We start from the raw sequence: 17,454 nt of genomic DNA on the forward strand, positions 1-17,454 counted from the left end.
GCCTATATTGGCTGTAATAACTTGTATGTACCATACAACTGTGCCAACATGCACAAATTTGACCAAATCTAATAAAGGGGCGGGCCTTTGTTTCTTATATTTACTGTACACCTGGACACTACATTTATTACATGACATTTACAGCACAAGAATGGAATAGTTCACTGAAATCTGTCAGTTACTCACCGTCATGTAATTTCACTTTCAGTCTGTTCCTGACATAAAACTACAGTAATGAATGAGTCGCATCGACTACATTTATGATGATTTATGGTACGTTTATGACGCTTTTTAGTCCATTTCACAGCTTGAAAGCCTTTGATGTTTTCACTGAATGGAAAAACAAAGCAGTGTGAACATTTTCTATAGTAGCAAACGGTTTGGAATGACATTGCGTAAATGATGAAAAAATACAAATGTTCATTGTTGTGTGATTCCTGTTATCAACCATGTGAGAGTATGAGAGCTCGATTGTTCTTGGGAGGCTCTCAGCAGCATTTGAGACTCTACTTAATTCTTATAATGTTAAATAAAAGAGTATTTGTCATAATGGCGAAAAACCATTACGAGACGTTTATGATTGATACGGTTGAAGATAACGACACAGACTACACACACACACACACACACACTTCTGACCTCAAACATGAATTCAGTGCATATACGATAGAAATAAGGAGCATTTGTAAAACTGTACACATTTTGTTGATTGTTCATGCTCGCAGAGGCATTGCATTTCTTCAGATGGTGTATTTGACTTCTATCACACACTCACACATACAGCACGCACAAACATGTAAACACTTTCCTGGACTGAATGTTCATGAGGACGTTTGGCTACCAAAGATGAGTCTCCCGGATCTCTGAGATAATGCTACTGGCTTTCTTGAGCGCCTAAAGGAGAAGAAAGAGACAGCAGCATTAGTAACACAAAGCAAACCGCAAAAAAACCGGTTGGTTTGGGATCCTAAAGCACCTAATAACTAGGGAATATAGTTAGGGAATGTAGAACTAAAATGATATAATTACTAACTTTATTAGTTATTGGTTATTGTTAACATGCCAGCACATCAGAGGGTTTTTTTTTTATTTGTTGCTGATTTTTGTGCTATTTTTATTGTTGCTCAGAAATTATTATGATTAATAATTATTAAATAATTATTTTAAAAGAATTTTTTATTATTATTATTAATAAAATAACAAATACTTTTTTAAAGTCCCTTAGTTTACATTTCTAAAACGTTATACTTAATTAAAAAAAAATATATATATATAAAAAATATTTTGGTAACACTTTAGTATAGGGTCCAATTCACACTGATAACTAGCTGCTTATTAGCATGTCTATTATTAACATATTGGCTGTTTATTAGTGCTTATAAAGTACATATAATGCATGACATCCATAATCCTACCCAATACCCTAAACTTAACAACTACCTTATAAACTATAAGTAAGCATCAAATAAGGAATTAATTAAGGCAAAAGTTATAGTTAATGGTTAGTTAATAGTGTGAATTGGACCCTAAAATAAAGTGTGACCAATATTTTAAGATTTAAAAAATTAGTGCAACCTACTCGTGGATCATGATTTCTGCATGAAGCCTTTCAGTCACATTTTAGTTTAGGGACCAGTTCTCATTATTAACTATTAACTATGACTTTTTCCTCAATAAACTCCTAATTTACTGCTTATTCATAGTTAGTATAGTAGTTGTTAAGTTTAGACATGGGGTAGTCTAATAACTATTAATAGCCTAATAACTACTAATTTAATTAATAGTCTAATAAGTACAAATAAACAGCCAATATGTTAGTAATATGCAAACACAAAGTTAGTGTATGAGACTCATTGTCTGCTAAAATAGCTTCATTATAGAGATATATTTTTATTAGCTTACTAACTACTTGTGTACAAAATGTTTAACTACTTTAAACTACGGTCCATTAATAATGAGAAGCTTGTAGCCTGACAGTTTCAAAGAAGCTCCCCAACACTGACAGTCCATATGGTTGATTGTTTGTTGAAGACATACTGTGCACACACAGAACACATTACTGTGCCCAAAGACAGCCAGATGTAGCATAAGAGAACAGAATGCAAGGCTGACATTAGATGATGATGTGGCGTTAGCTATAGTGCGTCAGAACGCCAACCACACACCAGCTATCCAGTGCAACGGGTTGGAAGAGGAGTCTCGGTTTTAAAAGTTGGACTACTTTAAACTTGCCATGGCATATAAAACTGCCTCGATGTGTACGGCTGTTGAGGCGGTGCTTTAGATGGGATGGATTTAAAGACAACTTCTACGAGAGTACAAACGGCCTAGCGACTAAAGCACAGCAGACTCTCAGTATGTGAACTGAAACACTGCTGCTAAACATTTTAAATCACAAGTAGTAGTAATGCATTCAAAATATGCATATGATTTTCTATTTGGAGCCAGTGAAACATAAAACTAATGACTAGCTTTTAAAATGATTGAATAATTCTTTAAAATGACTAATTATACTTCAACTACAGCAAAGGTGTTATATTTGATCAATATTCATGAGCAATTTTATTTGAATATATCATTGTATGAAATGTAAAAAAACATCTGAGAATCCAAATACTAATCGTCTAACAAAATGACATCAATATTAATCTAGAAGGTTTTCCAGCAAAATACATAGATATTCCTGACATGAATTGTCACTCCTAGATGAATTTTTTTTGTATTTCATGCAGCGGTGGTTTCTCAATAGACATGCATATTCATGTTTACCAACAAAAAAGTCCCAAAAGTGATTGTGAGTATATGTGGAATATTTTTGAGAAATCTAACTTATGTAAAAAAAAAGAAAGAAAAAAAAAAGCGTAACATCAGGTGTAAAGCCTCTGCAGATACGCAAGCCAAAAATCACTTTTTTTGTATGTAAATATCGGCCGAAATCTCGGCCTTGGCGATACTTGTCGACCACTAATCTTGAGTTAATTTCATTGTTTTTCCAATAAAATAATGGGTTTCTCAGCCGTAACTTCGAAAAGCCCTGGAGAAACCAAGGCAGAACATCGTATAACACCAGTTTTTTTTTCTACTGTCCATTAAAGTGTTTTGCATTTTAATTGCTCCCTGGGTGCTGGAACAATATAGCTGCCCACTGCTCCAGGTGTGTGTTCACGGTGTGTGTGTGTTTTCCCTACTCACTGCTGTGTGTATACACTTGGATGGGTTAAATGCAGAGCACCAATTCCGAGTATGAGATACCATATTTGGCAAATGTCACGACTTTCATTAATTACGGTGTAGTCAAACAAATTAGATAGATCGCAATCTACCAAACAGCTCCATATAACAAAGCACTGCAAAGACTGGATACCTTGGCAGCAATACGTAATTGTGAAAAACCTCTAAAGAATTTTTTCTTTTATAGCAGATTATTCACCAGACTGTCACTTAGTTGGACATGTGTGGACTGGAATGCTGTAGCTAGCATTATCATTCATAAAAGCATTAAGCTATAGCCTACTAATAGTTCACAATTAAATCCATTTCCTACATTTTCTTGTAACCCGATAAAATCAATCCATGGCGATAAATGTCATTAAAGATGACATATCCAATACTACCTCCAGCATCTGTGCAACCTCTGTGCGCTGCTGAGCTGTTTCCTGAGACTCGATGAGCAGCTCCTGCAGCAGACGCTGTTTGTAGAGCTGACCCACCAGCTCACTCTGCAAATGCTCTTTCACAAAGTTCACCAGGAAGTGCATCACCGTCTTTGGCACACTATAAAAAGCAGAAAAAAACCCATCAGATGTGAAGTGGCTCCCCTAGTCCAGTTATTTGGCTCCTATGGAGAGGCACTATGAATCTGACCTGTCCTGGATGATCTTGCGCACGATCAGGAAGTAGCACTTAATGAGACGCTGGATGACCTCACAGTCCCTCTGCTCTCGAGTGCTCAGCTTGCGGGATACTGGCACGGCCTACAGAAACATTTTCAGAAGTTGTTTTCTTTTGAACGTGCAGGTATTGTTGACTTCTGCAGTTATGAGATAGCAAAGATGTACCGTGTCCAGCAGGTTGATGGCTTTACTGGGACTCCCAAACCCCAGCACAGGGCCTTTCTCCTCCGAAGGCATCTTCTCATTCTTCCATCGCTTACCTCCATCCCCAGCCTCCGCCTGCGAAAGAGACGATAAAACAAAAACTACTCCCATTTGGATTCGGAGAGAGAGAGAGACAGAGAGAGAGAGAGTTTCAGTACCTGCTGGCTGTTGACAGATGCAGACACTTGGGCAGCGTCTGTGAAATCAGGATGCTTGGTGTTTATATAGGCCAACTCAATTGCAACTAGATTATGAACCTGAGAAGAAGAAACATGAGATAACATGATGACATGTTTTCAGAATTTGCCCAAAATGGTTCTTTGGATGTGTTGCGCATGTGTTGTGTATGATATATGTTGTGTGCCTTTGGGGTAGGGATGAAGCAAATAAAAATTCAGTCCGATAATAGTAAGACTATCGGTATCGATAATTATTTTAATGTTACCACCAATATCGAATAATTAGACAATATTACATAATAAAAATAATATTAATAATAATAAAACACCAAAAATTCACACATTTAATGTTATGCGATTTTCAAATATTTGAAATCAGATTTTTGGTGATTTCGAGTTGGTCAGTGAAAATTTTGCCAAAATGACAGCACTTTAAAATAGATGTTCATTTTATTATGATTTCATGAAAATTATAAATAATGGTGTTTTTAAAGATTACTTGTCAGCAGTGTTTGGAATAACGGCGTTTAAAAGAACGGCGTTAGGTAACAAAGTTATTTTTTCAGTAACGGGGTAATCTAACTAATTACTTTTCCCGTCGTTACAACGCCGTTAACGTTACTGAACGTTAAATGCGGTGCATTACTATGCATTGATTTAATAAACTATGTAATCCGAACTCACCCCTGTCTCACACAGTGAGTGAGCAGGTGGGTTAATAACGAGATAAGCGATTATTATTGGCTAAGGCAGAGTCATGTGTTTCATGATACCCAATCAGAGCCAGTGTTTTTACACACGCGCCAGCGGCGCCAAAAACACACACAGTCACACGCACGCAACAGCTACACAGAGATTCGCAGCAGCAGCAGAAATGGCGAGTCAGGAGCAATCCGATGAAAAGTTGGCATTTTTAAGGTGGAGATATAAGCACTACTTTAAATTCATTGTAGTCAAAGGCAAGAACGTGCATGTAATGTGTACATGTAATGTGTGACACATGCATCTACAAAGCTAGTGGCCAAAAACACTTTTCTTACAAAGAGTGCAGGATAAAACTCTTGCTCTCTGTTGACGTGCAATAAATCTCGAAAACAAATTCTTTGACATATAGCAACTTATTTTTTTTTTTTACAGTAACGCAAATAGTTACTTTCCCTGGTAATGAGTTACTTTTATTATAGAGTAATTCAGTTACTAACTCAGTTACTTTTTGGAACAAGTAGTGAGTAACTATAACTAATTACTTTTTTAAAGTAACGTTCCCAACAGTGCTTGTCAGTGAGTATTGGATGATTAAAATTAAATTAAATGTAACAATATGGGAAATGAGCATGTACAATTACATATCCAATACTAACAAGATACCAATAAATTAAAAAACACTAATAATACTGGGTGATATCAATAAGCCGATAATTATTTTAATGTTACTACTGATAACTGATATCCAATAAATGGCAGATATTAACATTATACATTAATTTATCTTAATACATTTAGAGTACAACCCTAAAAATCAGTTAGGACCTGGTCTCATTCAGCGTTGTTTGGTGAATTTTTAGAACTGTGGATTTTTGGTGAAATTAAGTTATTTCAATAGGAATCCATGCAATCAGAGTGAATTATTTCTCCACAAAGATTCGTGTTTTCACCTCAGTTTTAACTCAAAATGTGAATTTAGGCATCACAACATTAAAATGCATTGTGTGAAAAATGCATATTTATTTTATTATGATTTGCTAAAGATTGTAAAACATGTACTGTACAAATAAGGTGCATACACAATCACATATCCAATACTAACCCTGATAACAATTAATGCATGCAGTATATATGAATGTAAAGACAATTCAGATGTCTAAATACAGATCTGTGCATTAGGTATTGCATTGTAAAACTTAATGAGACTTGGACATAATTTGACTACGTTATGATTGAATAAAGGCCTTTATGTGCCTTGAACTCAGAAACTGTTAAAACACTGATTGTTTAACTTCAAATTGGAGAACTCTGACCACTCATTTCATATTTTAATTAATATATGTTATTATACAGTTTGGTCTTTTATCATTTTGATGTTTCTACTGTTTTAAAAAAGATTGCTTTCTGTATAAGAACAGCCCTCGGGGCAAGTGTAAGTGTCTGGTGTGTTTCTGTGCAGCTACAGGCATGTGTTCCTACCATCTCATTGGTAATGGGCAGGCGTTTCCTGAGTAAGCTGGTAACAACCTCCACTATTGAGTCATGCAGTTTGGGAAACCGCAAAAGCTCCTTTGGACATAAACAAACAGACATACATATGGTAGGTTAGCTGTCAATTATTAAAAGCAATTTTACACTTCCCGTGTGAAAGAGTGAAAGCGTAATATTCACCCAACGCACTTCCAAATATTATGAGCATTAAATCTGTTCCCCGTGTTCCCTCCAGCACACATTCTGAAGTTACATTTATGTATATAATAGAGGAAACCGAAAAAATGTTTAATGTAAAACAAATGTACACACTGAAGGAAGGCAGCAGGACAGAGAAGATAAGAGCAGAATGAGGAGCAGAATTCTAATGCAGGCTGTTCTGAGTCTGTGTGTGTCAATCTGTTGTGCCTGTAAAAAGCTTTCACTCTCCTCTTCACAGAAATGGGAAACTTGCTTGTTTGAAATAGCAGAGTTTGATGTACTATGCAGATTTGTTTCTTACAATCACACAGCTTTTAACTTCACGTGACATTAACTGATGGACTGCAGTGGTGTGGATTACTTGTGATGTTTTAATTAGTTGTTTGGACTCTTATTCTGACGGCACCCATTGACTGCATGGCATCCGTTGGTTAGCAAGTGATGTAACGCTACATTTCTCCAAATCTGTTCCCATGAAGAAACAAACTCACCTACATCTTGGATGGACTGAAGGGGAATCCATTTGGAAGAATTGTATCTTTTTTTGAGTGAACTTCTCCTCTAACATCTAACTACACAAGTTACAATACAAGCATGGACGTTCTGCATCAAATATTAATAATCAGTGAAGCACCTGTGTGCTGTAGGCAGAGCAGTGCTGGATGATTCTCTGAAGCTCCTCGTGTACGAGCTCCACACAGCGCAGGCTGGGCTCCTCCAGTCTCTTGATCTGTTTCTTCACCAGCAGCTCAAAACTGATCTCAGGAACAAACAGTGCAGGCCGAGGACCCTACATCCATCACAACAGCCAAATACAATCAACCCACATCTAATCTGCATCTGTTATACAAGTGTTATAGTGGGTCCACAAATTCTGACCAATGATTTTTCCATGGCTTTTATGATTGCACTCATGGAGAAAAAGTTGTACCAGTAGAAATATGTTAGACACACACACACACACACACACACACACACACACATACATATATATATATATATATATATATATATAGAGAGAGAGAGAGAGAGAGAGAGAGAGAGAGAGAGAGAGAGAGAGAGAGTACCAGTCAAAAGTCTGGAATAATTAATAGGGGTGTACAATAAATATCAGCCGATAATTAATTAAAAACTGACCAGCTGCGCAAATTCATGTTCATTATCAGTGTGGAATTGCACAGCTTGTCAGTCAACAATGGCTCCGTGTAGTAACAGCTGCTCTATGTGAAATCACGCACCTGATGGAATATACCGCTGATTAGAGAACCGGCTTTACTGACGAGATGCGCATTAATTATCGGCCGATATTTATAGTGCACCCCAAATAATTAAACTTTAATTAAGATTTAAACATGTTTATTTTCAGCACTTATTTGATCAAAAATACAGTAAAATCAGGAGTATTGTGAAATATTGATAAACACAATTTGAATAACTTTTTATTTGAATATATTAAAAAAAATTATGTTTTCTTGAGATTGTAAAGCAGAATTATCAGAATCATTACTCCAAGTCTTCAGTGTCACATGATCCTTCAGAAATCATAATAATATTCTGATTAGCTGCTCAAGAGTTATTATTATTAATGTTGAAAACGGTTAACATTTTTTGTGGAAATCAGGATACAAATGAACAGCGCTTGTTTCAAATATATATCCTTTGCAACATTCTAAATGTCTTTACTGTCATTTTTTATCAATTTAATAAATTCATTTCTGATTTTTTTTGGTAGTGTTTTCACAAAAAAATATTAAGGTGCAAAGCTAAGTTTTCAACACTGATAATAATCATCAGATATATGTTTCTTGAGCAACTAATCAGCATATTAGAATGATTTCTGAAGGATCATTTTACACTGAAGACTGGAGTAATGATTCTGAAAATTCAGCTTTGCAACACAAAAAGAAATTATATTTTATAATATATTCAAATAGAAAGCAACTACTTTTAATTGTAATAATATTTCACAATATTCCTGATTTTACTGTATTTTTATACACCAAACTTTTGAACATTAGTGTAGTTATACAATACATACATCCCCATGAATTTCCAACGCTTTTAAAGATTTTATTTAAGAAATTATTTTATTAACATTAAGATTTGTTAGATTTTTTGAAGGACTGGAAATCATAATTTTAAAATTCTAGATTTTCCATGACTACGGGAACCACATTCTGATCCAGCATTTATTTGAAGTTTCCAAAACTTTTCAAGCTGAGGACATGAATATGATGCATTGTACCATCCATAACACTGCATCCGAAAAAACCATTTCATTATATTCTTGCAATTAGGTTTGGTGACACTTCTGGTGCATAAAATGCACACTTTACTTTTAAGAAAGTGAGAAAAGGAAGTTGAGAAGATCCACAAAGGTTTTCAAAAAGTACTGTATATGTTTATCTGTACAAACACACACACATGCATGTATAAACATGTAAATATTATACCGTAGCGTTTCGAATAGCTGTGAGAATGTCTAGCTCAGTGAGTCCTCCAAGTGGGTCAATAGACTGCAGGGTTCTTCCAAACGTCTCGTGGAATATGTAACAGATACGAGCTCCTCCACACCTACAATTAACACATGCATACACAGTCAGTCAGTCAATCCACAAAATGTTTAAATCATGCAGCACTTTTGGGATTCACAGGCACATTGGCACATTCACACAGGCGTGCATTCGTACCCAACCGTCCAGCCAGAAAATGTCAATACGAGGCACTTAATTAATCGATAGCTGCTGTGGGCTTAGCCAGATATAAGAGATGAACAGCATTTCATCCAGCAGTGAACAGGGTGTGAATAAGGAGCTGGGCAGACTCGCCGATTCTCTGCCTGTCAGATTCAGCCAAGCAGACAAAGTAAACATGGTGTTGCTTGATATCTGTCATGAGTTTCGGTGTGAAAATGACAGACTGAGACGCTGCTGAAGTCACAGAAAAAACGATTTAGCAGGAATGTAGTCTTGGTAATGACAGTATGTCGAACTCAATAGCATGGTGTAAGAAGGCAGCCTTTAGTAAGTGGGTCCACAAATAACAGTTATGACCCGTTCTTTGACTGTTTGATGATTATCGTGCTCAAAAATGGCAAGAGCTTTCTAAGTTCACAAGTTCAAACCTAATTGGCTGGCTTTACTAAACTTTTAATTATAGCGGTGTGATATTGAAGAAAAATGCGATAGCATGCTAAATAATGCGATATTCAAGATGCGATAAAATATTTATTTGATTAAATTATTATCAAATTGAACTGTATTAAAATATATCTAAAAATTTATATTACACATATCTTTCACATTATTTCAGTAAAAAGAAAGCATCATTACAACTTCTGAAAATGAACTGCTATGTTTTATTGTTACAAATCAGACATTGTTAAAGCCTTAAGCTATGGATTAGGTTCGGGAACAGGGACAGATTCACCTGTGTTTGAAGATTCACTCATAAAAATCACTCATTTATCGCCAGTGGTGGACAGTAACGAAGTAGCTTTACTTCGTTACTGTACTTAAGTAATTTTTTCAAGTATCTGTACTTTACTGGAGTAGTTTTATTTTGAGTAACTTTTACTTTTACTTCACTACATTCCAAAGCATAAAATCGTACTTTTAACTTCACTACATTTCATAAAACATATCGTTACTCCCTATAATATATCACGTGCTCTGACACGCAGAAGCGGTGTTTGATTCATCATCAACGAACTGAGTCTTTTCAAAATAAACTTTTAAATCGGATCGCAAATCGCACCAAACGATTCGTTTACCAATTAGAATGATCCGATTGCAGCGTACCGTCTATGGATTGCAGCTGTTCTGGAGTCGACCACTCACTGATTCAAATGAACCGTTTAGTGCGAGTCTACAGAAGTAAGAACCGGGAGATCTTGTGAGCGTGCGTGCGTCTGATGTTGCTAAAAGTAAGTTACTAATGTCGAAATTTTGGATTAATTATTGTAACTGAAAATCATATTTAGGTCAAAATTGTCAGTTGTTTGGGAACTAAATCCGTTGTAAAGAGTGATCTATTTAAGCCCACTGAAATACTCGAGTGCAGACGATGCAGACACATCAATTTTAGGAAGAAAAACAACAACAAAATGAATAAAAAAACAAACATTAAAATTACACAGATTAAATACAATAACTCATGCACGTTCAAATTCCCCGCTGCCGTAATGTTAACAGTTTTATTATGCTACCATCCCTATGTGACATCTGTTTTTATATTGTTTATCAACAGTAACGTCAGGATTTACTAGACGAGTAGACAGACATGAATGTTTATTCATAACCGTACTGAAAATAAGTAAATATTGTTAGCTGATGCTAACTGTCTAGCTAACAAGCTTGCTGGTGCTAAGTTGAGGTAATTTTTATAAATAACTACAGTAATTATCAAAGTGGGAAGAGATGCACCCTGTTTGGCCAGGGGTGTTTTTACACCACAGACAAGGTTTGAGAAGTTAAAAATCCAGGGGCGTAGCCATCTTTTCAGAAGTGAGGGGGACAGAAATTATATATATATAGGTTATATATGTAGGCTATATAACATTTCTTTAATCTATATAGCTTACCAATCAACAGTTTTTGAACAGTAATATTTTTTATGTTTTTAAAGAAGTATCTTCTGCTCACCAAGCCTGCATTTATTTGATCCAAAGTACAGCAAAAAACAGTAATATTGTGAAATATTTTTATATTTAAAATAACCTTTTTCCCTATTTGAATGTATTTTAAATTGTAATTTATTCCTGTGATCAAAGCTGTATTTTCAGCATCATTACTCCAGTCTTTAGTGTCACATCCTTCAGAAATCATTCTAATATGCTGATTTGCTGATTATCAATATTTAAAACATGAGTATTTTTTTTCAGTGTTCTTTGATGAATATAAGGATCCAAAAATTAGCATTTATGTGAAATAAAAAGCTTTTACAACATTGTACACTATATATCATTCAAAATCTTACAGTCAATATAATTTTAGTTTTTTGGAAAATAAATTATAGAAATGAGCACTTCTACTTAGCAAGGACTCTTTTGTGGGTTCGAGTCTCAGGCCGGCAACACCATGACTAAGGTTCTCTTGAGCCAGACACCGAACCTCCAACTGCTCCCCGGGCGCCGCAGCATAAATGATGCCCACTGCTCCGGGTGTGTGTTCTCGGTGTGTGTGTGTTCACTGCTGTGTGTGTGTACTTTGGATGGGTTAAATACAGTGCACGAATTCTGAGTATGGGTCACCATACTTGGCTGTATGTCACCTCACTTTAAATTGATCAAAAGTGATGATAAAGACATAATTTTCTATTTCAGATTATTCCAGATTTCTATTTCAAAATAAATGCTGTTCTTCTGAACTTTCTATTCATCAAAGAAACCTTTTTTTTTTTTTTATTATTTCTGAAGGATTGTCTGACTGGAGTATTGATGTTTAAAATTCAGCTTTGAAATTTCAACAAATTACATTTTGAAATATATCCAAATAAAGAACAGTTAATATAAATAGTTTAGTAAAAATATTTCACAATTTTTCTGTTTTGCTGTACTTTGGATCAAATAAATGCAGACTTGGTGAACAGAAGAGACTTCTTTAAAAAATATTAACAAGCTTACTGTTCAAAAACTGTTGACTGGTAGTGGATACAATAGGCAATAAATTAAATTTAATCCTATCTTAAATATTAATTAAATTTCGCCTATCTTAAATTTTTCTCAAATTTCTAACTTTTAATTGGCTTAGAAATCTATAACTGCTGGACAATATTCCACGAATTTCCGTGATATAAAAAGTGTGTGTGGGGGGGGGGGGGGGGAATCATTATGAAAATATAATTATATTTTCCTTTAAAATGTTCTTCCTAACTTCAGGCCTTATTATCATGTCATATATAGTCCTAACTGTGATGTTCTGTAAAACAACAAACTTTAAAATACTTTGTTCTTACTGGTGAAAATCAGATGGTCATCTCTGTTTTCTCTCAGGTACATCACAGTGTAAGCTTCACAGTGAACATCACTTTCATCAGCGTAGTCCATATCAACAACAAAAATATATCTTGACTCCATATGGTGGTTATTTTGGAAAAAATCCCAGGTATTTTGAGCAGTAGGATTATTAAAAATATGTGCGAATATAAAATTTAATTAAGTAGCCTATATCAAATTTCAGTACTTTTTTACTTAAGTACATAAAAACTCGAGTACTTTTGTACTTTCACTTGAGTAAAATTGAAAAAGGAGTACTTTTACTCTTACTGGAGTAATATTTTATTATTTGTATCTGTACTTTTACTCAAGTACTTGATTTGTGTACTTCGTCCACCACTGTTTATCGCAAACCATTGCGATACCATAACACTGCTTTTAATTGGGATTCCTGCTTTCTGACCCCAAGTTTAAAGGGATAGTTCACCCAAAAATCTGCCATTGTTCACTCACCCTCCATTTGATCTAAACCTGTATGTTTTTTCTTTTGCTGAACACAAAAGAAGATATTCTGAAGAATGTTGGTATCCAAAGAGTTGACCGTAGCCACTGATTTCCATTGTAGGGAAAAAAATACTATGGAAATCAATGGCTACCATCAGCTGTTTGGTGGAAGGTGAGTAGAGGTATGATGAAGATATAAACAGTGTTGGGAGTCACGGCGTTTAAGTATAACGGCGATACTAACAGAGTTTAATTTTCAATACCGGAGTAATCTAATTAATTACTTTTCCCATCGTTGCAATGCCGTTATCTTTACTGAGAATGTAAAGTGTCGCGTTACTACAATTTGGTTGAATAGCACGAGGTGTCATCAGCTGCCTGACACCGTTGCAAATCCGATGATGATTGGCTGGGTGGGCGGTGCCCTGCTCACGCTGTCTCACTGCATGCTCTGACAACCACTAAACACAAGACGGCATCAGCAATAATGCCGTTCTCTAACTAGAAGTAACGAAAAATAAAGGCAAGAATGTTTCTGTAACATGCACGCTATGCCCAGGAAAAAAGACTTTATCCACGTCTGCCTCAAGCAACTCAAATCTTATGAACCACCTCACATCAACACATGCTAACTGTACTGAATAGTTAATGCTGTGTTGAAACCAGACACGACTTGCGCGAATAACTCGCGCTATTCGCGCGTAGTTGGACGCTTGAACATTTTGAGTTCATACGCTTCATTCGCGTGTGAAATTAACTTCACAACAGACACAAATTCGCGTCATGGGGGGCTTCTGCCAGTTGAGTTCATGCAGCATTTTCAACCACCATTTTTATTCAGATAATTTTCTAAATATTACTGTTATGGTGTCATGAAATGTAGTTTTTAAAGTATTTCATGCGAGAATGTAGTTGTTTTAAACTCAAATATGCGGTTTATTTAAAAATGTGTTTCGCTGATTTTCGGAGGTTGTCTATCCGCGTCTTTGCATTGACTTAACATTGAAATCACTCGCGCCAGACGCTCTATTTGCATCTGGTGTGAACGCATCATAAGAGTTGGATAGTGTTATGTTTAATGTGCAGTAACTTTAGGCCTAATATACAGTTACAGAGATTTGCACTAATGGCCAGCTTTCCCTTTGTTTCTTTTTACCCAAGTTTAAATTTGTCTTAATTTTGTACTTGAATTTTATTTTCAATATTGATTTGTAAATGCTTTTATTTCTATGCATATCATATGGCAGGCTGCAATCTATTGAGTTCAAATAAATACAACATTTTCTAAAATTCTTATAGTGTTTTTATTCTTCAATCAGTTAATATAAACATCTCATATATTAAATATGTTATAGGATGTAATAGAGTTATAGAACATAAAAAATAACGTCACAGTTACTTTGCTGAGTAACGAATTACTTTTACAATATGGTAACTGAGTTACTAACTCAATTACATTTTGGGAGAAGTAATTTGTAACTGTAACTAATTACTTTTTTCAAGTAAGATGACCAACACTGGATATGAAAGACCTTTTTTTCTGCTGTGTGAAGCATTACAAAAATGGGCAAAAACTAATTTTTGGGGGGATTTTTATTCATATTGAATTTACTCCACGTTAGCTTGCTTATTGTCCACATGTCATACTCACAAAAGACCAGTGGGCCGATACGCATTGGTGTTTATGCTTTAGCCCTTTTAAGCAATAAAGGCTTTTTAACTTTTGCATCCTACTGAGTGCCTGGACCTGGATTTTTCACAAATTCTTTTTCATGAACAGTTTACCCTTCCATGAGCACCAGAGGATACAAGGGATACCAGCAGAGCTCCAGTTTCCCTTTGTTCAGTCTTATGAGGATCATTTAGGGTGACCCTGGACAGGAGCAGCTCCGTTCTACTTTTGAACGTGGAGGACCCGCAATAAGATCAACATGGCCACAAACAAATCTTAATCCTACACCAAGGACGAGGGTAAAGCTTTCATCGTAGAAGACACTCTTCTAGCAGTGGATTTTGATCAGGAACATGTACAAGGGACAGATACACGTAAGCTGTACATTGATCTTCAAAAACTTTCTGAAAAAGAGGTAAAGCTGAATCTTCATATTATCACCTTATCTGACTATTCGAGGCAGGACATGATTCCAAGAGGTTTGAGACTTAATAAATGTCCCTCATTTGGTTATGATAATGTGGATTTCAAAGATAAATGGGAAGCAATTCTCAATAAATGCTCCCTAGACTTAATCCTCTTGTTAATTGAAGAAGCCAAAAAGCAGAAGTCAGCTTTACAATCTCAGATTTAGGAGTTAAAATTTGAGCTCACTCAGACAGAATCAGAGGAACACAGGTTGCCTTTTGAAAATAAATGAAAAGAAGAACTTGCCAAAATGTCAACAAAATTGAAACAAGGAAAATTAATAAAATTTAAGCGAGACCGTAATGACTATAGCAAGTGTTCTGTATACGGCTGGGGCAAGAAGGGACATCTGACAAAAAGAAGAGTGTCTTTTAATCTCCCAAGTACTGATGATGAGAACTATGATGAAGGGGATAACACTAATGACCGTGACAAGAGGGATGGGAACTTTCAAATTGATGATACTCTAGACAGAAATGCTTTTTTGGAATCTCGCCCCAGACAGCACAACCAATCTCACAAAAGAGGAAGAGGAAAATGCGGAGGGGTGGAAAGCGGTAGACACCATTCTTGGCCACCACCAATCACAAGGAGCCGGTTGAAGAATCGGCAGTAATCAATATTTCAGACCTCCCCCTATCTAATGACTGCGTCTCTGTCTTGTCCAAGGGTCTCTCATTTTCTCCTACAAATTCAGGTTGACCATTTGACACCAAAGTGGACCTCTATCGATTTTACAGGAGTTTACATTTGAAGGTCTGGTACTCACAGAACGCACTGGGTACAGCAACCTACTCAACCACCACGGTAAACTCTTCATTTCTGCCTAAGTCTAACTTTTCACCTTGTACTACAAATCCCACATTGACTACTGTGACGAGTGGGGCGGGGCCGAGGGATGTGGGAACACGAGCGAGGCCGGTGGAGTGATTGCGAAATCAGCAACACCTGCGACCCACCACCGGTCTCGAGTCCCACAGAGGAGATGGAAGGATATAAAACTGGAGCGACGACAGTGAAGGACGAGAGAGGACCAGGCCTGGGCTTTAGTTTATGTTTTGCTTTTTTATTTGAGCGCATCAGTCGTCCGTGAGGGGCTGGTGCGCTGTTTTGTGTTTATTTTGGAATTATTAAAATGTCATTTTGATTGTCCGCCGGTTCCCGCCTCCTTCTTCCGGATGAATACGAAGTTTTTATTATTACAACTACCTTCACTAAAAAGGTGTCCTATGAATTTGAAAAGCTTTACATTAAACAAAAAAAGGTCACACAGCACAATCTCACAAGAAAAGAATCTCAAGCACTCAAATGTTTTTCGGAGAGATATGACATAATCATAAAAAGTGCTGATAAGGGAAGGTGCTGTCTGTGTGTGGGACAAGAAAAAATATATAAGTGAAGCCCTTCGCCAACTAGATAATACTCAGTACTACTCAAAGCCCTCATCCAATTCAATGAACACTATGAGAAGAGAGCTGAAGCAATTTCTAAATGAGGCAAAATCACATAATTGGATTACTAAGAATGAAAATGAGTTTTTGCTCTGTCAACACCCACGTTTTTCTTCTTTTTATATGCTCCCCAAAGTCCATAAGGATCTGGAAAATCAACCTGGTAGACCGATAATAAGCGGGAATTCAATAACAGAACCTGCTTCTAAGTATGAGGATTATTTAATCATGCCATTTGTTACAGATTTGCCCTCCTATATTCAGGATACTACACAGGTTTTAAAGAAAATTTAGCAAATATGTAACATAGGCTCCTGTATCATGGACACAATGGATGTGGAGTCTTTATATAGCAATATTGTACATGGCGAGGGTCTAGAGGCTTTAAAACACTATCTGTCATTCAGACCTGAACATGTGATGCCTCCCAGTGACTTTATAGTGCAACTTACTGAGTGGACTTTAAAGAACAACATATTTCTCTTTCAAGATAAACTGTATAGACAAGAAAAGAGGACTGCAATGGGCGCATGTTTTGCTCCCAATTATGCCAATTCGTTTTAGGCTTGTGGGAGGAACGCTATATATTTTCCCAAGATAACCCGTTTAAGGATAAAATCTTGTGGTGGGGTAGATATATTGATGATGTTACTCTGATGTTCTCAGGTTCAGAAAAAGAACTTGTAGACTTTCATGTTTATGTAAACCGCTTAAATGAGAACCTTAAATTTAGTCTGGACTATGACTTACA

At 36.0% G+C, this 17,454-nt stretch overlaps 1 protein-coding gene across 2 annotated transcripts in view; it reads right to left on the reverse strand.

Annotated features, from left to right (window-relative positions):
* Positions 1 to 628: 628 nt before the first annotated feature.
* LOC132115376 (dynamin-1-like protein) overlaps positions 629 to 17,454 on the reverse strand; it is a 36,535-nt gene continuing 19,709 nt past the window's right edge. For both annotated transcript variants that reach the window (XM_059523823.1, XM_059523822.1), the window contains 8 exons: positions 9,127 to 9,247; positions 7,308 to 7,463; positions 6,461 to 6,550; positions 4,256 to 4,354; positions 4,059 to 4,172; positions 3,865 to 3,974; positions 3,615 to 3,774; positions 629 to 894 (listed from right to left, as the gene is read on the reverse strand). In XM_059523823.1, the coding sequence (XP_059379806.1) occupies positions 838 to 894; positions 3,615 to 3,774; positions 3,865 to 3,974; positions 4,059 to 4,172; positions 4,256 to 4,354; positions 6,461 to 6,550; positions 7,308 to 7,463; positions 9,127 to 9,247 (907 nt within the window). In that variant the 3' untranslated portion in view covers positions 629 to 837. The remainder of the gene's footprint in view (positions 895 to 3,614; positions 3,775 to 3,864; positions 3,975 to 4,058; positions 4,173 to 4,255; positions 4,355 to 6,460; positions 6,551 to 7,307; positions 7,464 to 9,126; positions 9,248 to 17,454) is intronic.

This window comes from Carassius carassius, chromosome 34 (genome assembly GCF_963082965.1).
Source record: "Carassius carassius chromosome 34, fCarCar2.1, whole genome shotgun sequence".
Taxonomy (NCBI): domain Eukaryota; kingdom Metazoa; phylum Chordata; class Actinopteri; order Cypriniformes; family Cyprinidae; genus Carassius; species Carassius carassius.